Source organism: Nelusetta ayraudi, unplaced genomic scaffold (assembly GCF_046127955.1).
Source record: "Nelusetta ayraudi isolate G7.1 ecotype Tasmania unplaced genomic scaffold, CSIRO-AGI_Nayr_v1 ptg000092l, whole genome shotgun sequence".
Taxonomy (NCBI): domain Eukaryota; kingdom Metazoa; phylum Chordata; class Actinopteri; order Tetraodontiformes; family Monacanthidae; genus Nelusetta; species Nelusetta ayraudi.
This window is the reverse complement of record NW_027466142.1, coordinates 3,444,967-3,470,873: the sequence shown is the minus strand read 5'-3', so window position 1 is coordinate 3,470,873 and position 25,907 is coordinate 3,444,967. Positions and strand designations below refer to the sequence as shown.

The 25,907-nt window shown below is 38.5% G+C and overlaps 1 protein-coding gene across 1 annotated transcript; it reads right to left on the bottom strand.

Annotated features, from left to right (window-relative positions):
* Positions 1-413: 413 nt before the first annotated feature.
* pnpla7b (patatin-like phospholipase domain containing 7b) lies at positions 414-25,233 on the bottom strand. Its single transcript, XM_076047008.1, has 35 exons — positions 25,097-25,233; positions 22,734-22,808; positions 22,375-22,462; positions 21,767-21,846; positions 21,039-21,133; positions 19,440-19,580; positions 19,002-19,161; positions 18,619-18,699; positions 18,376-18,504; positions 17,514-17,594; positions 16,872-16,983; positions 16,677-16,769; positions 15,725-15,807; positions 14,531-14,680; positions 14,344-14,421; positions 13,873-14,078; positions 13,178-13,309; positions 12,877-13,000; positions 12,447-12,636; positions 12,100-12,249; positions 11,565-11,628; positions 11,024-11,192; positions 9,654-9,836; positions 9,434-9,552; positions 8,688-8,844; positions 7,494-7,610; positions 6,518-6,587; positions 5,829-5,945; positions 4,869-5,017; positions 4,482-4,634; positions 4,259-4,375; positions 3,167-3,248; positions 2,790-2,920; positions 844-2,696; positions 414-643 (listed from the first exon to the last, which is right to left on the bottom strand). Exons 1-34 carry the CDS (start codon positions 25,136-25,138, stop codon positions 2,646-2,648), a joined length of 3,969 nt encoding a protein of 1,322 aa, XP_075903123.1. The 5' UTR covers positions 25,139-25,233; the 3' UTR covers positions 414-643; positions 844-2,645.
* Between the last annotated feature and the right edge of the window lie 674 nt (positions 25,234-25,907).

Genomic DNA, 25,907 nt, shown 5'->3' with positions numbered 1-25,907 from the left:
CTCAGGGCAGACACTCTACCACTAGACTACTGAGCTCCTCTTACATTCAATGGAGTGAAGTTGTTCCTTGAACTCACTGGAGTTTCTGGTCAAGTGCTAACAAAGGACCACTCTTAATACGTATGCAAGATTTGGTCACTAAGGATGAGGATAAACTACACATTAGATCCCTGTGCATGTTTCCAAATATTTGCACGTCGCAGACAGTTAAAATAAAGTGAGATAAATGTACTTGGTTTATTTTGTGCAATTTGAAGTTTTCTGATGTCTGTGTCATGGGTTGTTTAAACCAGGAGTTCCTAACATGTCGAGGCCATGGAAGCATCAGCTTCTGGCTTGGGACCTCCTTCACAAACCAACAGTTACAATACATGTAAAGAAACATCAGCCTTTAGACATGTTTTTTTTCTGACTTTTATTTGCTATTCAACAATTGTTACATTTGTTTAGAATAAGAATACAACTAACTAACATGTTGATAATCCTGGCAGCTGGGCTGTCCGTCTGTTCCTTCGGTCTCTTTGTCACAAACCCGTCCATTTTGCACTAGCCAGACGAGCTTGAAGAGCAAATCATCTTGATAAATGGCGCAAACGGGCACATCACACACGCAACACCATGAACAATGTATTTAATAATTAAACTCAGTCCGGTCATGGCCAGAACGTCACCTTCCATAAAAAAATATAATAAAACCACTCAAGAGGTAGTTCCTGAAACGGCCCGTGTGGTTCACACTGTCAAGATCTAGCTATGAGAATAAAACCTGTCAGCCATCATAGACATTCAGAGACACTTCTGCTTGTCATTATGGCCAGACAGGACAAGGGAAAAAACAAAAACCAATAATTAGACTGTCATTGCTAATTTTGAATGTCTTTGTTAATGAAGATTTAGCCTCTCTCAATTTGAAGTGAATGATTTAAAAAAAAAAAAAAAATGAGTATAGCAGCTACAAAGTTTAAAAGCTTTGTTAAATTGTAGTTGGTGGACAAGGTATCCAGGTATGTGTGCGCAGGCTACCGTAGTTCACTGGCAAACTCGAGAGCGGGAGGGGAAGTGTAAGTCACTGCGCAATGCCATAAACAATATTTTTGACTGGCAGGCACTAAAAATAATAATAATAATAATAATAATAATAATAATAATAATAATAATAATAATAACAATAATAATAATAATAATAATAATAATAATAAAAAATAATAATAATAACAATAATATTAATAATGAATAAACAATAATTCAATTATATCTGATAATAGTAATTAAAACATAATCTGATTAGATTGTTTATTTATTTATTTGCATTTTGGAGCCCCCCACTTTGAAAACCACTTTGAGAGAACACTCGTGTTCGTTGGACAACCAAAGACGCAGTTATGCTGGCTAATGTTCGAATTCAATCAATGGCTTGCAGACTTTTTAAATTCTTTTGCAGCAGTAATATAGCTTCAAAAGTGTGCAAATACCCTGGTTCCAACAGGAACTGAAAAGTCAAGAGGGCCGGGGAGTGTGGCACCATAACCTCCGCAGAGGGAAGGTTGCAATTCTGGAAAGCTTTTAGAGCCTGAATCTGATTTGCACATATTTGTCATCACATATTAAAAACAATATTGAAAGAAAAAAGAAAGAAAAAAGATAAGAACACTGATTAAAAAAATAATATTATTATTATTGTTATTAGAGGTTACCATACAGACTTACAAACATTCATGTTGTCATGCATTAATTCCATTGTTTTAATCAAAATGGCACAATCTAACATTTCACTCTCACACCAAATTGTTCATTATTCAGTCTGGCTTTTATTAAGGCAACTATCCACTCAGAAATGAAAAGTCATTGTTTTCTAACCATCCTTTGATGGAGAGGAGATTCAGACTTTTTTTTAGAAAGGAATTTCTTTCTGAGGCCAAATCCAATTGGGATGGTGTACGTGCTGACACCGTCGTTAACGAGGATTTAGCCTCTCTCAGTTTTTTCACTCTTTCCTTACAGTAGTATCCGTAACAGTATAGTGTCCAACCACATTGTGCAATTCCTCACTCTAACATCGATATTTACTAAAAACATAGTCAACAGTGAATGATCAATTAAAAAAAAAATTAAATTAAAAAAATGAGTAGAGCAGCTACAAAGTATAAAAGCTTTGTTAAATTGTAGTTAGCAGTGTCAGTACAGTGCGTAAAGGGGACGGCTCAGGTTTGAATCCACGTTTGTGTCAAATGTCATCCGTCACAGTTTGACGATAGTAATGCTGTGGTATTGCGACTATCAACTAAAAGTTCATCATGCAGCTGTTTGCCTCTGCCAAACAGTGATGCATCCACTGATATGTAGGTTTGTTAGTCTTACGACTGATAAAACCAATGCTCTTTTAAACATTAAACTAACTAAACCTTGACCACGTTCAATAACCAGCACAGTCTGCTGCTAGTTTGAGGCCACGCGCGTTACTTCATAGTTAACTTGAAAATCCAACACATACACCTCGTATTAAAAGAGAATCAAATGATACATTCCAAAATCAAGCATGGCCACATTGAATTGCCCTGCATTGTTAACACTGTTAACATTTTTAACATTGAAACAGGGAACAAAGATCACCAAAAGGTTTGCACTAAACCTCAAGGCAGAGAACCTCAATGGTGAGTTTTCGGTCTGTGTCGCACTTGGATTGGAACATCTTCATCCTGTAAAGGATCAAGAGATAATATCACCGTTACCTTCCCATTCATCTTCACTTATACTGGAAATAAAAGAAAGTGTGAGGGTTTTTGCCCTACTGTTTCAAAAGTGTCGACTGTCTCCTCTCCCTCCGTGTGTTCACTGCCATGGTTGAACGCCTCGTAGTCAGACAGGGCACTTTCCACTGCTTCCTCATCATAGTCTGTTTGGTATTCATCAGATAGTTCCTCTAGAAACACAAGCAAACAAATGAACAAAAACAAAGGAATTGATAATACTTGCATTTCTACAGCTATAATTATAATAATATGCAACCATGCAAAGATTTCTTTTATAGTTTATTTTCGAAATAGTCAGATTGATTGATTGATTGATTGATTGATTGATTGATTGATTGATTGATCCATCAGCCGGTTGTGAACTACATAATTCTAATCCAGTAAGCACATCGTGCATGCCTTATATAATAACTCACCATTTATTGCGGTATTCTTGACTGGGTCAATTCTTGACACTATCTCTGCGAGGTCAGTGAAGGAGGCATTTGGACAAGTAACCTGAAATGACACAATTCTTTCATTGGTTGATTTCAGTCCAACACCTGGGACCAGATCCACACAGTTATCGTGCAGCTTTTGCAGCTGTAAAACCTGCACCAACTGCACCCTATCCACAGAGCCGGCAGAAAGGCGGTACATAAAGGACGCATTGACATATATATATATATATATTGACACGTCCCATTGCACAACTGGATGACACATACTGTCCTTATGCTATATGTATGTGTATATATATACACACACACATATATATATGTGTATATACACACACACATATAACATATATATATATGTTATATATGTATTATATATGTATTATGTGTTATATATGTATATATACACACACACATATAACATTTGCACATTCCACATATTATTTTACTGTACATAAATACATATATATATACACATATATAAGCATCAGATTTTATTTTATATTTTTATTCTTATTATTATATATTTTAATACCATATTGTTATCTCTCTTTCTACTGGCTTAAAATATTGCATGGCTTTTATTACACTAGTTCCCTTTTCGAGCTGCTGTAAACGCAAATTTCTCCTGGAGATCAATAAAGTATCTATCTAATGTAATCTAATCATTGACTTCATATACAAATAAAGGTCAGACCATACACACTTTTAAATTTCAATTTAAAAATAAATATTTTAAAAAAGAGATAATTCAAGAGAGCATTCTTTTGTTTACTTGCTATTGAATTATTGAACAGGAATTGAACTGGAACTGATTAAAGCGAGATTAGAAAAAAAAAATGTTCAATGTCACAATAAAGGTCAAAATTTGCCGTGTAAGCGTCTATTTCGGGTTCACATATTTGCACATCTGAGGAGTCACTGCCTCGCCAGTCATCAACCTCACTGCAACGTCACTGCTATATTCGCCTTTGTGCTTAACATTCTTTCTTTTCTTCATTATACTGCGCAGGCTGAGGGATGAACGGAAACAGAGAGCCCGCTGGGTTCTGAGGTGGCGCCCGCACTCACATGGCCAGTTCTGGTCCGGTGAAACTCCTCCTGGTGTCTGTCCTTCAGCATGCTGTCCACCACGCCGCTGCGCTGCCACACATCGAACAGCGTCTTCCCGTGCTGGTAGCCCAGCTCCTGCCGCGAGGGTGAGCCACATTCAGGTGTTGGTGAAAACAGCCCAACAGTTCACGCTTTTATTTTTCTTTTTTTATGTTCCTCACGGACGGGACGGGAAACTCACAGTGATCTCGTCGAACTTGCCAAAGTCGAGGGTGCCGTAGTGGTCGATCGGAGGCCGGATGTACTCGCAGTACTCGGTGTTTTTGACCAGCTCCAGCTGCCGCACGCAGCACACGTAGGCCAGCCGGGTTTGGATCTCTGCCATGTTGAGCACCTGAGATGCAAAAATTAAAAAGGGAGGGAGATTTATACATGCACAAACACACAAATAAAAAAAAAAAAAAACATAAACCAAAGTTTCATTGAAAAAATATAATATCCAATTCAAATATTGTCTTTCCAGTGGGCATTACATCATGAAATCATCCAGCATTAACATGTGACAAATACAGTTGAATCCATCATTACACTGTGCCGCAATGACGGTCATATTAGCATTAAAATTCACCTTGACTTTCTGTGCAAAGGGGTTGAAGCGCTTCCACAGTAACCACCAGCCGTTTAAAGAGTCCCCGTAGTTGGTCAGGTCGGTTTCATCCCGACTCCCGACGTCAATGGCAATCACAACCTTAGATCCCATGGAGCGGGCCACGTCGGCTAGCAGGGAAAGTCACATTTATTTTCTTTCTTACAGACTTCTTCTTTTTTTTTTTTAACGGTCCAGTGTGTGAAATGTGGATTGATTTATGTTTTTTCTATTGGCGAAGGCCTAACATACTGCCCAGAAATACATTCATTATCATGTATACTCGCAGTACAATCAAAGCAATTTAGTTTTTCTACCCTTAGAACGGTTCTCATATATATTAGAATATACATAGAACAATAAGGGTCTTTCTCCCTGTTAGCTGCCATCTTGCAAAGCCAATTTTTAGGAAGCCCACCTGACAGTGACCTGCATATGAAACATGCTGTCAGATGGGCTTCCTTAAATTCTTTTTACTTCATCAACCACCTAAATGTAAAAAAGTTTGAACGTGAACGTCAGTTTCTTTGATCATACAACAGCTTAGAAACCGACACAATATTTTTGCCCAATGGGCCTTGCAAAATATATTTCACAATAAAAGCATAAAAATTAAATAAAGTAAACAAATGTTTTTTACATGTACAAACACTAGGGGGCAATAATTTTGAGAGCAATTAGGATCCAGTTAAGTTTGTATTTAATTGTAGCTTAATGAAAATAAAAGCATATCAAAATGACAAAATGATATTTGAATATGACAGATAATTCTGGTTAAACTGATGGAATCAGAGAATATTTTTATGTTACCCTCTAGTCAGTAACATTTGTTTGCATTTGAGAAAAAAATAATGCTGTCTAAATTATTTCAGACCTTTTGAGAAACACTGATCAACACTCTGCTTTTTAAATTGGTAAATGACTTCGATCAGTGGGATTTACCAGGCAAGTTGTTGATGTATCCTCCATCCATGAGTAAGTGTCCATCTTTGGGATCACACAGAGGTGGTAGGTAGCCAGATAATGACATACTGGCTCTGACATAGCGCCATAAGGAACCTGAGGAGGAGAGAGGATATGAAAGAAATATGATAGAATATGCATGATGTCAAGTTCTGCTGGTTGTGTAGCACAGTATAGCAATTCAGAAAAAACCGAGACAGGATGTCAGACACAGGAAAAAAAATACTACCACTACTACTACTAATCGTTATCATTATATTATAATTATAGGAAGCATCTGTTTGTTTTTCAAAATAAAGACAAAACACCCATTTCAATTATTCTACTTATCTGGTTGGAAGCAATAATGCTACATCACAGAATGAAAATAAATACATTCATAAATACTCAAATTATTATGACATATTGCATGTGATAATGTAAAATTACTGCATGTGTATGGAGGACTACGGTTTGTGCATTTTCTACTGTGAGACCTTATATCCACTGTAAAAGAACCCAACTGTTTGCACTGAACTTTGCTATTTTGGGGGGTTTTCTGTAAATGCATTTTTCATTTAAATAAATGTGGTAATGATCAAAAAAATTATCAACACTTTTTTTGGGAAGCTGTTTATGCCACATTAGAAAAGTTTAACCAAGAAAAGACATGCAAACATAACACAAACCATCAGTGTGAACTCTCATGGTGGAAGCTGTGATATCAGTTGTAATGTTGAAGTATGGCAACCACAGGTCCTAATAACAAGGGACAGAGGAAAAAAAACTGTCACTGTCACTGTAATAAACAATGAATCAATTACCAAACTACATTTTAAATATTCATATTGTGTGGCTCCACACAAACAGGCATGTTCTGCTGACTGTTACTTTGATGGTCAGTTATTGCAGCTTCAACAGACTCAACACTTCAACACTCTGCAGGAGTTATTTCCCTCCAGTAAACAACATATACTACACTGGTATATTTAAGCATGACAGCTGTTTTTTATTGCACTGTGATAGTTGGGAGTATTGCATAAATAAATATATATATATATATATATATATATATATATATATATATATATATATATATATATATATATATATATATATATATATATATATACATATATATATATATATACACATATATACATATATATATATATATATATATACATATATATATATATACACATATATACATATATATATATATATATATATATATATACATATATATATATACATATATATATATATACACATATATACATATATATATATATATACATATATATATATATATATATATACATATATATATATATATACACATATATATATATATATATATACACATATATATATATATATATATATATATATATATACACATATATATATATATATATATATACACATATATATATATATATATATATACACATATATATATATATATATATATACACATATATATATATATATATATATATATATATATATATATATATATATATATATATATATATATATATATATATATATATATATATATATATATATGCACTGCCATTTTGATTCACATCAGGAATCAAAATGGCAGTGCAAGCCAAGTGTTTTGACGGTGAAAATACAGAGTGAGAAAACACATACCTCGATTTGTTTCCCCTTGAATACAGACGCAATGCTGGAGTTAAAGGAGGCACCAGAGAACATCGAGGTAACCGGGTAGGTGAGGTCCAAGATCTTCTTAAAGTAAGAAGTCATGTCCTTCAAAAAGAGGTTACAAGGTCAAACATAGAGTTGTGTGGCTCAAGCAATTTCATTTTGTCTGCCGTTTTTAACTGTGATTTTTTTTTTTTGACAAAAAAAAAAAAATGATTGAGATTTTAAACGTCACACCTTGATATATTTCAACGGACGACTGCAGTTGTGTGCAATTGATACTTAATTTAAAAAAACAAAAAAAAAAAAACGAAAACATCCAAAAGAGCGATTTCTTATGTGAAATTTAAAACGGCAGACTACCCTTTGAGAAAAACTTCTAAAAAGGTTGATACATAAACCTGGAGGTGTACAACTGGGAAAATAAAATAAAAAAATTGTAGTGTATAATGTAGGGATGCACCAATACCACTTTCTTTACAGAACTAGTGGAGTACAAGTACTTGCATTTGAGAACTCACCAGTACCGATACTGAGTACTAGATGAGGCCATTACTTGTTTATTTTTCCACAGGTGTTCTGTTATTTGAACAACATTACTCAGGATGATTCTCTAGAACACAAGTTTCACTGCAGTACAAATGGAACAAAATTGTCATGTACATACTGAATACAACTGGTATATCTGTCGTGGCATTTACAAGTACGAGTAGAGTACTCAAACCCAGTATTGGTACATCCCGAGTATACATTTTTTGAAAGTATTTTTAAATGTTTTGCATAACTTAAATAGATTCTTATGTCAACTCACTGGGATGTTTGATTTTTCTAACTTAGGTGTTTGGACTCCACTCAAAAAGGTCTGTTTTAGTACCTAGCAAGAGGAAGTACATCCAGCTTTCCTAAATAAGCACCAACATGAAAATTCTGTGTTGCTGTGAAGCAACACAGAATATAAAACATATTAGACATATTATAAAACAGATTATAAAACCGTTTTTTCACTGTTTTATAATCTTTCCTGGCTTAATTTGTTCTAATTCACGCTAAAAAATATATATATATATATATATTTTGTGTATCTGGTTGAGAGCAGACATAATTTAGAGCATTTTTGTAATAGTTTGATAGACATTTCTTTGTTCAACAGTGCATTTCAATTTTTGTTCATTGTTAACACACCATGGCCCACTCACAAGCCCGAACCCTCAGACGGCTGTGGTTTTTCTCCTCAGCGTACAAAGCCCCCATGAAGGAACCAATGGAGGTGCCACCGATTATGTCGACAGGAATGCCTGCTTCATTCAGTGCCTTCAGGATACCAACTTGAGAGCAGCCCCTGCAACAAAAAAAGATTAGTTGCACAACATAATTGTGTATATGCTGTTTGACATTTAAAATGATGAAAGAAAAAAAATTAAGTGACAAAGTGCCAGAGCTTTTAGGTAGTAAAAATTCCTTTTCACAACTAAACTAAGATGACCACATTATTAAATGAGTAAGACAAGACCCACAGCTGAGTGTTGGTCTTAGGTTTTGTTCTGCTGATGTTTTGGAAATAGATATCAATTCTCTCTTCCGTCAAAGGAAACATCATAACTTGGAGTACATACAATTTGGAATTTTCAAGGAATTTTTTAAAAACTAAACGTATAATTAATAGCCAGTGGCCGCTGCTGGTGTTTCAAAGAGGGGAAATCTTTGACCTCAATATGCAATTTGACTGATTTTCAAATGAACTCGTCTTGGAGTTGAACACATTCTAATGCATTTTTTAGACTATGCAATTTCAACACCACAGTACATTTTCAATCATTTTTTAGGAGAACAAATCGAAGGAATTGTTGATAGATCTTTTTTTTCAAAAAGTGTGTATGTGAATATAAAAAAGAAAAAAAGATTCAAAATATTCATATAACACAACACACCTTGCCCCGCCTCCACCCAGCACAACAGCAATACTGTTTCCAGTCAGGATCCTGGCCAGTCGGGAAAAGTCAGAGTGGCGATCGGGACCCTTCTCAAAAACACGTTGATACAACTCTCTCTGCAAATCAAACACATAGGAGTAACCAATTATACAAGATGTAACTTAATTAGCCTAGCATTAGCCAGAGGTGCTTCGGTGTGTCAGCCAGTGCTTGGTACCAGTTTAGGTTGACTCCTCTTGGAGAACACTCGACGGGGGCAAGAGAGGTGATGGTGTCTGGAGATCCAGCTCCGCATGTTGAGCCACTCGGCCGTCCCTCTGGGTGGCGGGCCGTCCTCTCTGTGCAGCAGCACCAGCTGCTTCTGAGCCCGGACTGCACTGCCCTCCAACATTTGCTCCAGCTGCAGAAGGAAGAGGTCAACATAAGGTCGCCGCCAGGGTCTTTTCCTTATTGTGAGCCGCCTGGCAGCAGGGAAGACTGCACAAATGGTGGAGCAGCTTGTCACTCTGTATTGGACATTTGCATTCCAGTCGCTATACACATGAATGCTAGTGGGTCAAAAACAGATGAGTGGAGTCTCAGTTGTGACCTAAATTCATTCCACAAAAATAAAAACACTAGCCCACTTTCTATAATGTCTCGTCAATAAATTTTAAAATCCTCCCTTTAAATAAAATCAAAGCTGCAAGCAGCGTTGGAGGGACTAAGCCCATGCGACCGACACCCACCGACGGCCCCCCGACACCTGCCGACGTAACTCAAATTTTTGAATTTCGATAAACAGGAAGTGACTTATTTCCACTTGTTTGAACACTTGTCAAAATCAACGTTTGGGGACTACTGGTTCTTTCCTCGCTGCTGATGAAAACACAGTGGTTCTTACTACTTAAAAAAAAGACATTTTCAGCATCCCCAGAACCTCACCACAACAATTATGTTTTGTTTTTCTGTTTTTGAGACAAAAATATGATAGTAGTTGTCTCATTTTCTGACTGTCTTTGACTGCTCTGCATTGTCTCTCAGGGTGCAGCTGGGATCGTTGATGGGTCGGTAAGTGCCACAGACATGGACGCTTGACACCTCTGACGAGGGAAAGAGGGGGATTAGAGAAAGGAGGGGTAGCTCTGTTGTGGCCAAATTGAAACCAGTGGTGCCCCTGCAGAGCCAAAAACAGCTTAAACTAAAAATAAGAAAAAAAGTACTGCCAACAAAGCTGCGACCCACCAGTTGAGAAACACTGGCCTAAGTGCAGCGGCTTTTCCGGCTCCCAGTGACAAACCTGTTTTACTGCTTGTGCAAACAAGACCTTCTGCGATGCAGAGCTGATGGAAATTTTGCCAAAGTTTTACCATCGTGTCACCATACCGACACAGCGACATGGCACTCTGGACTGTGTGTGCACGAACAAACTTCCATGTAAGTATTTTCAAACACTATGCAAAGAAAAATCAAGCTAGAAAAGTAAAAGAATTTAATGAGACAAATAAATACATCCAGCATTTTTGTGGATATGAGATGGTATTTGTAATTTCCTATTCAGGTGGATTTTTTTTCAAAGGCGGCCCAGCCAACCTTCTCTGTGCTCACCTCGCCCACAGTGGGCTCCTGCTCCCCCAGGCCCACTATGATGATGCAGTCAGCCTGGCGGATGCAGCGCTGCGTCCAAGGTGTGAGCCTCGAGTCGGACTGATAGAGGACAATACGATGGATGTCTTCCTGTTGGCCGAGCCAGCTGGACAGTCGGTACTCGTGTACACTTTAGAAGTACAAACAATGAAATAGAAGAATTTTCAAAAATATTTTAAGAAGAAATAAGAAGAAGAATAATGATCCGTCAATCCTCAGACTACTTTAACTGTCTGACTGAACATCTCTGGAGCGACCCGGAAATGAGAGGTGCACCAACGCTTCCTGTGCAACGTGATTGAGCTTTTTTCACACAGTGTCACTATGGGATGTTACGTGTAGAATTTTAAGGAAGACAATTCATTTTGAAATGGGGCTGCAACATAACAAAATGTTAAAAAAAAAAAAAAAAAAAACGTGAAGCCCAGTGATTACTTTCTGGATGCACTGTGCACGGAGAAGTAAGAAGAGCACAATGTAATCACAAAGATAAAACACCCACCTGTCCAAGGCAGTGGAACCCAGCCTTTGTTTGATGATGTCACTGGTCAGCAGAAGTGTTGGGCCTTGAAAAGGTGAAAACAGTCACAGCAGTTTAATTATTTTGGAAGGCAGTTTCCCATCAAAACAACTGGGACTCTCAGTTCAAAATATGCTTTTGTTGCCAACTAGTTCTGCCAACTGTTAAATTAAATTGTGGCTCCAGTTGAATGTTGATATATGTCTATAGCTGCTCTACTAAACCCTGAGCTATTGAACAAAAACAAAAACAGCCGTACCTATGAGTGAGAATAAGATTGTCCTGGCAGCAGAAGAATGAAATTGCACAGTTTTCAAATCAAAGCACTGATCCAAAAATGTCACTATGTATTCATAAGACATAAATTATTAATTCAAACATAAAATATACACATTTGAAGATGCTACAGCTTTATAACAGCTTTACATTGTAATACATTGGAATAAATTCAACATCTGTGACATTTGAAGAATACCATAAAAACTATGACTAAATCATTTAATTGGGTTCACATTACCGATGCCACTGAGTGCGTGTTGCAGCTCCAAGGAAAAGGCCATGAGGGGAACGTCTTCAGAAACAGGCAGAATGGTGACAGTGGACAGGTTGGAGGCTGGATTGCCAGCATCCCATTTACTGTTTGGTGTTTGGAGAGCCAGACTATGAGCTGCACAACAGAAGAGGCATTTTTGAATTGACATTTTATGTGCCGTTAATGTGTATTAAATATGTGTGTAATCCAATGTTGTATTTTAAAAGTTAACTTCTTTCTGGCACAAAAAAAAAAAAAAAAAAAAAAAAATGTTTCCGCTGAATCGATGACAGCTCTGAATATAAATTAAAAAAAAACTGGTGTCCAATTACCACCCAGAGGTCCGTTGACCTGCTGCATGTTTCCCAGAATCTTCTGCCCCAGCAGGTGAATCAGCCTCGTGACAACTTGGGGATACCTCCTCTTAATGGAGTTCAGAGCTCCTTTGGGTAGTTTGGCGAGCTCGGAGTCACGTACAGCGTGAACAGTGGTGGCCCGGTTCATGTGGGTCAGCGCCTCGACCTGATCAATCACCAAACCAGCCGGAAATGGAAAAATGTGACACAAATGTGTTCATCTGACAGCTTATGCTTCAACCAAGATGAATGGGGCCAACATGTGAACATTTTACAATGTCATGAGCGTTCAATTTAAATGTTTGAGTTCAATAGGAGTCACTGGATCATCTCCAATAAGCCTGAAAAACCTCAATCAAGACTTCTGATGATTATTTATTTTAAGTTTAAGTTTGAAATATCTTACCACACCAATAAAATCCCCCCGTCCATACTCTCCAGCAAGCTCCTTTTTCCCATCATCCTTTGCAATGACAGAGCGCAGTCGCCCACTGAGAACAATAAAGGTGCTGTCTGATTTGTCCCCCTGCCTAAAACAGAAAAATAAAAAATGCAAAATTACACACACTAGTTTGATGAAAATGTTATGCATTTTTTTGAAATAACATACAACGTAAATGATTTCTGCAATAATAGAATAGAGTAGATAAAAGAAAACGTCTTTAATTTAATAACTTTTAGCTCGCCAAGTTGGAGAAGAGACGTACCTGTAGACTGCACGGCCAGCCTCTATAGCCATCCAGTCCAGGGCAAAGTCAATCTGTCTGACAAATGGAGACACCCTCTTGACCACAGTGTGAGCTACGTTCAACACCATTCGGGGCTCCTCCCGCATGATCCTACATCATTGACAAGAAAAACATTGATTTTATGGTAACATGCAGGGACCCACATTTTTTTTTAAACTTCTTGAAGGGTTAAGTGTGTAATATTTGGAGAATTTGAAGAAGTAATAGCAACATCAAGTGGTTACATTTTAGATTGCGGCACCTTTCACTCAAACTCCCCCTCCTGAGCTTGCCAGTGAGCTACGGTGGCCTGTGCACCCAAACCTGGATACCACGTCCACGTCCTTCTTCGTTGGTTCATTTGAAGACGCGAGCGTTCACCCTGATTACGATACGCACTGTCAGGCATAGCTAGATTGTCCACACCAGGCTTCCTTAGAAATATGGCGATGCAATATGGGAGCAAGACCCTTAATTTATGTATGTTCTTGTAAATATAGATATGAGAACTGTTCTAAGGGTTGGAAAACCAAATGACTTGTATTGTACTGCGATTATACACTTTTATCAATGTATTTATGGGCAGTATATTAAGCTTTTACCAATATAAAAATCATAAATCAAGCCAAACATTACACACTGGACCTTTCAATGAAATGCGTGTGTGATCCTACTCATAGAAGTGGGCCTTGGTAATGTTGAGAAAGGTGCAGTCTCTGAGCGCTCGGACAGTGAAGATGAGAGGCTCCCCTGTGAGGACGGCCAGGTGACCAACCATCTCTCCTGGATGAGTGACAAACAGCAGGGTCTCCTCTTCTCGATCTATCATACGCTGGTACACGTGAAGCAACCCTGAGATGACGAATGCCACACTCGCGTCCTGTAGGCAAAGTCATGTGAAGCGAAGTTTATGTTATATTAGACTGTAAACTACTAAACATCTGAATTATTTTCACTTAAGTAATCAGTAAAACATTTTTGGGCACAAAAGTCTGAAAGAAGTATTTCTATTTTTCAGGTCCAATTTCTAATTGAATGTGGAAGTTTTTGGTCTCAACCAAGAAGTGCAGAGGCATCTTTAATAGCGACATGAGGTCTAAAGAAATGTATTTTCCTCTTTTGCATGGCTTCCCCAGCACACTGACCTGATCGCCCTGGTTGGCCACTACTGAACCAGCAGTCACCTGACGAAGAGTCACCCTTCCCTCAAGTCGACTGGGATCCTGAAAACATAGAACGCTTGAGGAGCTCAGTGATAGAGACAGATTTGACTAATACAGCTGCTGCATTTTAAAATGAAAGAAAAAGAAAGAGCAAGCTTGGTAGTTTTACCTGCAATGGTATGGCCCGCAGCAGATCCTTCTTCGCGGCTTGGAAAATAGCATTGACCTTGTTGGAAGAGACTTTCTCCCCAGCACCGTCATTGAAGTGGTACACGGCAGAGGGAGTGTGCATCATGGTCACACTTTTCTTAAGAATAGACTGAGAGACAAAAAAAAAGACAGCCAGTCAGTCAATCAGATCTGGTCCACTTTACAGAGAATTAAATTAAAACCAGCTTAAAAGCCATCGGAAAATTTACATTTATTTTTGAATTTTGACAGAATTGATGGTATTATGAGGTGTATTAAATAAAGTAGGACTATGTATGACGCCACTGAAAGCTTAGACGTGAAATGCACAGCCCACCGCTGCTTTCAAACTACCGCGGAATTACACTCCTCAATCTCCCAGTTGCAGTCTACGCCAGGGTAGTGGAGAGGGTTCTGGATGTGGAACGGTAGACCAGCTTCCTTGATGAGGACACTAGCCCCACAACCCAGACCTGAATAAGCGGAAGATGATGAGATAGGAAATAATTCATAGATCACCCAATGCAGTTAGTTGGTGGTCACTCCACCCTAGCGTGACTTTTTTTTTTCCATTCAAAGGGCCAGTTCCACGAAGAATTGACCACTGGAGTAAATACTTCCATTTTATGTGATAACAGTGCAGGCGAAATTTGCACCACACAAGGGTTTTGGCCCCCACGATATGCTAGTGTGAACACGGCCGTAAATTTGGCATCTGAGTCAGGTGCGCACATTGCAGCCTGGCTACCTGGCTGCAATGTGCGCCTTAGATTATAATTAGGTATAAATCTGCACTTGGTTGGCTCTGTGCAGCAACCTGTACATTTATCTAATTTCCATTTCTCTTCTTAAGATGGCTTTGTCTTACTGCAATGATGGCTTCCATGATCGAAAGGAAGCACAGCAGCCACCTGGGTGCAGTTTGTTACACACAGGTTTTGGGTATATGTGGTAAAACATTTTTAATGCAACCCTTTCTTGGGATATGGACTCTATCAGAGTTCTTTCTATTTGACACTATAGAGGTTAGTGTAATGTTATGCAAAATGTAGGCACATGATTAACTAAGATATAAACAAATGAGTCAAATGAGTCAGCTTGTGGTTCTGGCTGTAAGTGTTTGAAAAATGATGTCAAAAGTTCAAGTGAAAAATAACAATCTTCACCCAGAGACCTTCTTAGGGCTGTAGGACAATGTCTCCTCTTTTGATGCTCCCTCTTCCTCATACACTCTGTTCAGGTCAAGAGACATGTCACCTGAAAGACAAAGAGTTGACAGCCAGTTAGGCTTGAAGTGCACTACATGAAGTCATTCCATCTAACAACAAAATATGAGCAAGAAAAAAAAGCATAAACATGAAATCACGTTCTGACAGATCACTATCAGGATTTCTGCATATGTGGAAAGTATAATGTGAACATCTGTCACTGTATCTGTAGTCTAAGCCAAGAAAGAGATCAAGAAAATGATCCCAGAGATTACATGAACATGACTATACTTCTATACACACCACACACACACACACACACACACACACACACACACACACACACACACACACACACACACACACACACACACACACACACACACACACACACGCACACACACACACACGCACACACACAGCGACTTCTTCTATATTTCTATATTCTATATGTGACTATACGTCACAGGAATAAAGTCTCAGTGAATTTTTTACTTTGAAATACAAATGTTGATGGAGCCTTTTATTTAATCTCTATGTAGCTTTAACCTACCTTTTTACCTTTAAATTTGAAAAGGTGTGCCAGTAATCCTGCTCCATCTATGCAGGTATTGCCTGCAGCAGCATTAATAATGACCAAATCATCATATTACTAGGAAGCAAACTAAATGTTTGAATTGATGTTTTGAAATGAATAATGGTTCGACACTTGTCATAAGACTAAAATCACTAACCCAAGTACAAATATATGCAGGTAATTTGTATTCATGTATTAAGTTTACTTGAAGTTGCCTATGTAATTTAAATTCATGTTGTTGTTTTTTTTTTAAATTCCAGGTATTTGTAATATACTCTTAACATCTAAAAAAAAAAAAAAAAAAAAAAAAAAAAAACCCATTGTGGGTGAATGTGTTGTACCTGTAACTGCCATTGGGGTGGAGAGAGAACGGGTTTTCTTGTACTTGAACGTTCCTGCTTCAGTCGAGCCAAACTTTTCCGCTGATTTGAAATCTGAAAGCAAACGAGTTTAGGAGAAACAGGATGTCTTTTTGCAGTTCAGAGCAATGCAGACGGAGAGGGTTCAAGGAAGAACCCTTTTCAAACCGGCGTCACCTTTTTCAGGGCCCTGATCCTCGGAGTGGGAAGCCTGCCTGCGGATGCCTCTGTATGGCTGGGCATCGCCAAGAACATTTGCAACGGACACCAGGGAAATGGCCTGACTCTCCTGCATACACACAGCAACCACATTTGTACTGAATTTTCATCATCATGTATCTGAGTAATCAAAGTGAAAAACATGGACTTGTTCACCCTGAAATGGCAACAAGGATTCATTTTTCCAAAACTTGCATCGAAAAATCACGCATTGAAAGATGAGTTTTATGTTGAAATTCCACATCATATCTTCTTGTAATTCAGTGAGTAGTTGTGTGTTGTGCTACCACTCTGAGGCGGAATCACCACCACTTGGTGGCACCAAGATTTTAAAGCCCCATGAGAAAAAAAAAAATTCTAGAAAAATGAGCTCTGCATATAAATATGATTAAATTTGATTGACTGATGTGCAAAAACCAAACTGAAAACCAACCTGCCAACCAAATAAATAAACACAACAAAAAAAAAAATACAATACACAGAATACACATATACATACAAAAAACCTAAGCATGATACATGGACTAATCAAATCAAATCAAATCAAATGTGATCAAATGAGACATATTTACAGAGTTAGTACAAGAAAAAAAGAGTTACCGGGTTGAAGAGTTCAGTGGTCAGGCCGAGGTAGTTGTGCAGGGCAAGAAAGGTAACTCTCTGGAGACGCACCATGATGATCTGTTGAGGCACCGCAGAAAGAAAAAATAATACAGAAAAATAAAGACAGGACAGTTAATGGCCTTAAGTTAAGTTAAAATGTTCAGCTTCCAAGAACAAACTGAAAAAAAAAGAAACTCCACTGTAGCGTTCTTCTGCTCACGGAAATAGACAAAAATAATTTCAAATTGGGAATAACATTTTTTTTTTTATAACCGCAAATGCATTAAATTGAAGGAATACTGGAGGTAACAATAACATTCAGCTATAAATGAAAACTTCAGCTTGAACTGGAACTTAGATGGAACTGGAAAACGAGGACACACTCGAAGCAACAAGATAAAGCACAGGAGGGCTGATTTACTAAAGGTTTGCTAACGCAAAAATGTGTGCAACATTCATTGTACATGCAATCTAAAGAGGAAGTTGAACTACTAGGGGGATGCAATGAGACTCGATTGATTAATGGATCGATTTTCAAAATGGGAAAAAAATCGCATTAATTATTCACATGTAAACACAAGAGAGATTATAGCCATAACTCTAATTTCCATCTCAAGTCCCATTTAGTAACATAACTGAACAACAATAATACAGAAATTGCATCTGTCAAACATGCAAATAGAGTCCAAATGCCATTTATCGGGTTTGGCTTCATGCAGATACAGGTCACTCTGATATGTATATCAGCGTTGTCATGTAGCGTTGTTCTATTGATGACACACTGAAAATAAACTGGTGATCAATGTTGAATTGCTCTCCAAGTGCCTAATATGTGACCAGTGAACCAGTGAGAACACACCTGGATGACACGAACTAGAGTCTCTGGGTATTTGTCAAAGACCGACTCGAAAGCGGTCGCAGGAAGACGCAGGACCGTGGAGGGAACTGCAGCTCTCGCAGACACGGTTTTGTAGGGAGCTGGATATCCCTATATAATAACACACAAGACAGTGCTTAGACAGAGGCACATCAAGAGAAAGTCCATCGTAAGAATAATACGTTTGAAAATACAGGTGTGCCACAGACGAAGGTGAAAACGTGCCGTGATGATGTCAAGGACACTCAGCAAACTGTGAACACTGTCTCCTGGTAGAACATCCTTCACCACAGCGTCTGTGCCATCCTGCAGAAAACATAGCCAAATGTCAATATGAACAAAGAACAGCAATTTGTAATGTAGAGAATGAATCCAGTCTTTTATTTTTGTGAAGATCTGTTCAAAGCAGGAACGCTCCAATCAGGATTTTACTAACGTGGCTATTGATCAACCATGTTGGTACAGAACCAACACTTGTGGTTCTGTGTATTTCGATTTCTTCATTTCTTTTTCCCGATCCCCCTTAGCTTCCACAGCAGTGGTCCCTGATCTTCCTGGGGTCCACACAGATTCTAAAGCATTACACAGAATGTGCGTTGTGCTCTTACACTCTCATGGATGCACAGCTCGAGGCGTCCGTCTTGCACCACGTAAATACTGTCGTCCGTGTCGCCTGGCCGGAAGAGCGCCTCTCCCTGGTGCATCTGGATGAGCAGCATGTGACGACAAAGCTCCAGGAAGAGGGGCTTCTCAAAGTGACCGAGGACCCTTTTTTCACAACACACAGTTAGATGCAGAGTTATTCCGAAGAATTAAAAAAAAAAAAAAAAACACCCAACAACATTCCACTTCTGGAGGTGAGACAGCATCCAAAGAGTCTTAGTTAGGGTCCTTTAATACTATTATATGACACAGTAGCTGGATAAAAATGTATATATTTATTTTATAATATTAAAGAAAAATTACACAGGAGCATTGTGCATATAACCTGCACTCCTACACTCCCTTAAAATGAAAGAATACATGAAGCACCAGGCTTTACTGACCTGACATTTTTCAGCATGTACAACACCTCAGAGGGCAGATGTGAGTTCTGCACATCAAACTCAGTCAAGTCAGCTTCCAGTAGGCACGGTGGAGGCTCTTTGGGCTGGAGGGTGGGGGGCTCCCTCCGGATACGCAGGATCCTGAAACACACACACACACACACACACACACACACACACACACACACACACACACACACACACACACACACACACACACACACACACACTTTAAGTGGAGTGAAGACACTCAGCTCATTAACCTTTACAAATTGTATTTTCCCATTATAATATCAATTTTCTCTTTTCTATTAAAAAAACAAAATTGAAAACAACAAATAAAAATGTATGTGTATATACATAGATATACATATTCATATATATATACATATACATATACATATATATATATATATATATATATATATATATATATATATATATATATATTCATATATATACATATATATACATATATATATATATATATATATATTGCAAATGTATTAAAAAAAACAAAATTGAAATTAACAAATAGTAACAAATCGCACATACAGCAGTATTCACTGGCCTTTGCTGTGTTGAATCACCTTCAGCAGCAGTTACACCCTCAAGTCTGTTTCTATATAATGCCACAAGCTTGGCGCCCCTCTCTTCAGGCCGCTTCGCCCCTTCACTTTTTCTCTTTGCAGCACCTCTCAAGCTCAATCGGGTTGGACTGGAAGTATCGTTTTCAGATGTCTCCAGAGATGATCAATCAGATCCCAGTCTGGGCCACTCACTGACAGTCACTGAGTTGTTCTGAGGCAGCTCCATTGATAACTTGGCTCTGTGCCCGAGGGTCGTTGTCCTGCTGAAAGATGAGCCGTCACCGCAGTCTGAGGTCAAGAACGCTGCGGACTTGCGGAGCAGGTTTTCATCCAGGATGAGTCTGTACATCGCTGCGTTCATCTTTCCCTCTATCCTGACTACTCTGAGCATCCTGACCTTTGTTCCTCATGGTCTGAGAGCCCAGGTGGGCTGAAACAGTGCCTGTTACTAAGGAGTGTCTTTCTTCTGTCCATTCTACCATACAGGCCTGATTCCTTCTGGATGGTTCTCATCTCTCCACAGAGGAACTCTGGAGCTCTGAGAAAGGAACCATCGGGTTCCTGGTCACCTCCCTTACTAAGGCCCTTCTCTGCTGATCACTCAAGTTTAGATGGCCAACCAGCTCTAGGAAGAGTCCTGAACTTCTGATGGAGGCCACTGAGCAGCGGGAATTCTCCTCTAACCTTGCCCAGGTTTGTACCAGGGGATAATTCTGTCTTGGAGGTCTACAGACAATTCCTTTGACTTGGCGCATGGTTGGTGCTTGACCTTTCCAAATCATGTCCAATCAATTGAATTTACCACAGGTGGACTAAAATTAGGCTGCAGAAACTCAAGGATAAACAGGATGCAGCCTAGCTCAGTTTTGAGCTTCATGGCAAAGGCTGTGAATACTTAAGTACATGCCATTTCTTTTCTTTTTTTTTTGTTATTTTTTCAATTTGCAAAAAAAACAAAAAAACAAAACAAAAAACAAAAAACAAAAAAACAAAAAAAAAAAGCACTTACTTGCGAGCTATAGATAATACTTTGGTTCTCTTTCTCACTCTCTGGCGAGGAGCTGAGTTTGAATTAGAAGTGGGGGCTGCAGACAACGTTTGCACCTGCAGAAGAAACGTTTGGGTGTCACAACATGACTGCAAAACGAGGCCACATTGGAGTGTTTGATCTGTCTAGCTTTTCATTGAAGTGACCAATCACTGCTAAAGTTGGTAGATTTCAGTGGATGCTAGTTGTTTGGACTGTAAACTATTGGATCACCGTTGTTCTTTTTTTCACCAAACAAATCTATGTTGTTACAACATTAAACAGGCAGCTCCACAAGTTACATGCTGGTCAGAGAGGGGCAGTAAAAAGAGGAAAACAATGTATAAGTGTTGCATAAGGCATCTTTTCACTGTGGAAGTGGACTACAATAACATTTATTTGCCTATTAGACATTAGAGCTGAATAATTTTAGATTAGAGATCCAGACAGAGCATCCTGACAAAGCTCGAAGCCCTGCCCTCCCAGTCTCAGGGTAGACCATCTAGCCAGCACTCTCGGGTTTCAAAAACAAATCTTTTAAATGGACGTTTGCCAATGGTGCTGATTTGTAAAACAACCACATACTGACAGGCGGCCAAAGCCGGCTAAATATAAACAGTTAGATTTCGTGATCATGTACTGAACGGAAGAGACAATCCATTGTGGTCGGTGTAAAGGAGTATTGATAAAATATACAAAGTGGCACCAACCTTTCTCATGATCTTTCGGCCATAGAACATAACTTTGTCTCTCTTTCTGAAGCGATACTTGGGAGTGCCAACCTCGTTCTCTGAAACAGGACACGTGCAGTGGAAGGTCATTTAAGACTTTATACATACAAATTACAATGCAAAAGCTTTGCTGACCTAAGGCATAAAATGCAGAAAATCACAAAATTAACCATAGCATAGCACCTCAAATTAACGCCGTTATAGATTGAGCAAGCATTATTTTACATTAAAAACCATTAAATGCCCCAGATAGTTACATTTTCCATTGTTAGCCAGTGAATGAAGTGGCTTCTTTTACTTGCCTAAATGTTTAGACAGTATGTGCTAAAACGAGGCCCTTTGTGATGTCAAAAGGGGACATTGACCTTTAAAATGAATTACAGTTGGGTTGTTTCTGCCACTACTGGAAACATGAGCGGGTACGACTGTGCATTTATTTTTTGCATGGTGCTAAAGTTGGACAATTAATAATTCTTATAGCTCTAATTGAGGATATATGGTGCACGCACAATACATGCAACATTTCGCTGCAGGCATTCGTTGTAGACACAAAACAAAAGCGAAGACAAGACATGACTGACACTGACTTGATAGTTTGTATCTTCTGTACAGGAAAAACACAATGACTCCAACTACAGAAATGACTGTTGTTGCTCCAATCAGCAGTGCTGTCCACTGGAAAGAAACAAAGGACAAACATTGCACACTTTCTTAGTCATTGTTATATATTAATTTATTTGAATACATTTGCTTTCAAGAGGGTCGACATTGCGTGGTGAAAGATTTCTGAAAGCGAGAGAAGATAATCAGAGTGAAAATATAAGGGGTTGGGTCAGTTCTGTCACTCCAGTCGATACGAACATTCAATTGCACATTTTGGTTTTGTCTAAGGACCTCGTAACATTCTGACAATCAATTGCAATGGTCAGTGAATATCAGTGGATACCATGTTGGCCTCGGTCCTTTCCACCACAAACTGCTCCATCTTGGCCTTGATGTCACTACTGAATGGAACCGGCGTCTAAAATGTTAACCAGAGACAAATTCATTGAGACCACAAAAAGATTTGCAAACATTTATAACATGAACAGCAAATCTCACAGTGTTGCATGCTACAGGCCAGCAAAACAGAGAAAACTAGGGTCAATGAAGGACAACACAAGTTCAGTAATGTATAATAAATAAATAATCATGAGAAAGTAACTCTGTGATGAATGTTCGCCTGAAATGGACAAGAACGAAATGTACTTACTCAAATTACAAGCGATGACATTTTTAAAGTAATGATTTCCTCAGACGTTAATGAAACCAACAGCCAGAAAGGCCACAATGGAAAGTAATGCGACTGAACTTGTTTCATTGGTAACATTCTTTGCCTTCTTAACCCCCTGTATTGTCAGAAGGTTAACACAAATCCAAACTCATTGATGGTTTTAAACCACAAAATCACCAAAAAAAATCACCAAGTTTGGCTTGCTCAACAAATATTCTGTGCCTGACACAATCAGAGGTGTGTACTTTAAAGTGTTGTTGTAACTGGAGGAAGAGAGAAACAAGGTTTCAGTTTCAGTGGGAAAGCAGGTCATATGTGTGCTCGCGTGCGTGTGGTGTGTGTGTGTGTGTGTGTAAGACGGACACGGGAAAGAGAGAGATGAGAGATGGGTGCTGTCTTGCGGCCCGTGCATTGTCATTTCAACACAAAATTAACTGCATTGATAGAAGCGATATTGTGTCTTGAGACATCGCGAGATGATAAAATCTTGAGGTATCGTCCAACGCCACTCCTAATACTCCTAATAATACTTTTTAAACTGAACCCACAAAGGAGTCATTTGAAGAAGGGTGCAGTAAGCTCTGAGCTGTTTTAACATTGTCTGAAGACCAGAAAAAAAAACAAAAAAACTGCATGTGTCAGCTTGTGTATATAACGCACGCCGTTGCCTGCACATGTTATTATCATCAGATAAGCCATGAGTGATAATGTGTCCTAGATAATTTACACTTTTGCAAAAATAAACAATGGAAACATAATTTCCTTAACATTATTAGGTTTACAAACCATAAATAAAAATAAGCTTGCATTGATAATAAAGAGCAGAAAACTAAGATTGCAGATGCACAAATCTCAAAAATAAAAAGAAAATTTAACAGAAAAAGATAAAAAAAAAAAAAAGTTTTAATACGTCCACCAAAAGTACCCTATGGAAGTTTACACAAGTCGTTCCAATAAACTGCACATTGGCGCCTTTACTAACAAGGCAACAACGCAATAATGAAACAAACTACTCAATGAAAATAAATCAGCACACTGAGAATATGCAACAGCAAAACAATGATCATGTTGCACCAATGTGCCACGATATTTCCATTATAAATTGCAGATGATCAGACGATTTACAGCCGTTGGCAGGTAACAGGCGCTTAAGGTTCAGCTCAGGTATTTCTCAGGCTCTCACCAATCCAATCACAGGACATGAACATGTCAAGTTCAGCATAAGACCTTCTCGCTGGCCTTCATGACGCAGAGTCGCGATCCGATTGGCTACTGTACAGGAGTCGGCTGTGTTGATTCAGAAAGACTCTGACCTCTCCCCTGACAACACAGGCTAGCTGAAATATGGTTGGATAAAAACTCAGATAGTATACAGCAACCATGCATACCATAATATACATCCCTGGAGGCAGCACAACCGAGTGGATGTATAATGACATGAAGAGAACAGACTATGGAGAATAATTGGATTTACATCATTACGAGAGAGGCCAGCAGAGAAGGCCTTGCAGGCCTGCACAGCCCACTCACTGCAGTCACTACAGTATTTATAGCCAATATGCAGGCACCAGGCGGCCTTTACAAACAAACATGGAGGTGCAAGACGGTGATCCTCTGTCAGCAAGACCCTTGTTATATGTACAGTATATATAAAAGAATTGTTGAATGAGTAGGAAAAACAAATAACGCTTACTTAACAGCGATTGCACACTGACAATTTATGGGTACTATATTAAGCTTTAGTCAATAATCTTGCCAGATTTGACACGGTGTGCCTCTAATGTCTAAAATTTCAACAACAAAAAAATAAATAAAATTAAAATTAAAATAAAAAAAATAAAAAAAAATGGCCCAGATATTCTGATGACCCAGTAATTCAGTGTATTCCAAGTATTGCACAATGTTTGCGGAGCTTGTGTTATTTCCCAAACCATGTCCAAAAAAAGACTGTCAAATCATGATAAACAGGAATATCTGGACACGGGATATGATTTTCAGACAGTGAAGTACATGCAAAGGGTTGAATAGCAACATACCGGGTAAATGCTACAGCTTTCAACTTCATCTCTTTCATCCATGTCAGCTGAAAATAGAAATGCAACGAAAAACAAAATAAAATGTCATATCATGACTCAGGATAACCCTGCATTTACAGTCAACCGTTCTTAGAAGAAATCACAATGTGTTGCAGGTCAAACACATTTCTAGTAACCCAGACTATTAATAATTAAAAGAAGTTAATCCAGACCTATTATTTAACAAAAGCACATTTCTACAGTTAGAATTCAAGAGCTAAGACAAGGTCAAAGATTTGCCCCAGTAACCGTGTTGACAGTTTGAAAGAGCAAATAGCTTTTAGGTTAAAGATCATGTGCGCTTGTAATTCTGCAGAGGCAAGCACCTAAATATATCTAACGGGGTTACTACTACCACCCCTGTCTGTCCCACAGTCTACTGAGTTAGTTGCTCGCCTTAATGACCCGTTGACTTGAGGGAAACGATGAAAAAGTTGAGGGGGAACGCAATCGTGCTTCACTTTGCGCCCCGCTGTAAACTAAACGGGTTGAATTTAGACTTCATTTTATGCTAATAAATCGGTTTTGTCAACAGTTGCGCGCGACCAGTTGAGAGAACGCGCACAGGACCAACATTTATGAACCGCAAACAACAAACCCAGCAGGAAAAAACATGTGCGCCGGCGATGATAATACGATTGATTCACTTACTTATCAAATTAGAAACTACTACTATCAGAACATTGAAATCTCACAGACTGTCAGTCTTCTTCCGTGGTTGCGGAAGACTGCAGTACTCAACCAACACGGTGCCAAGAGGAAAGTTTCCGCA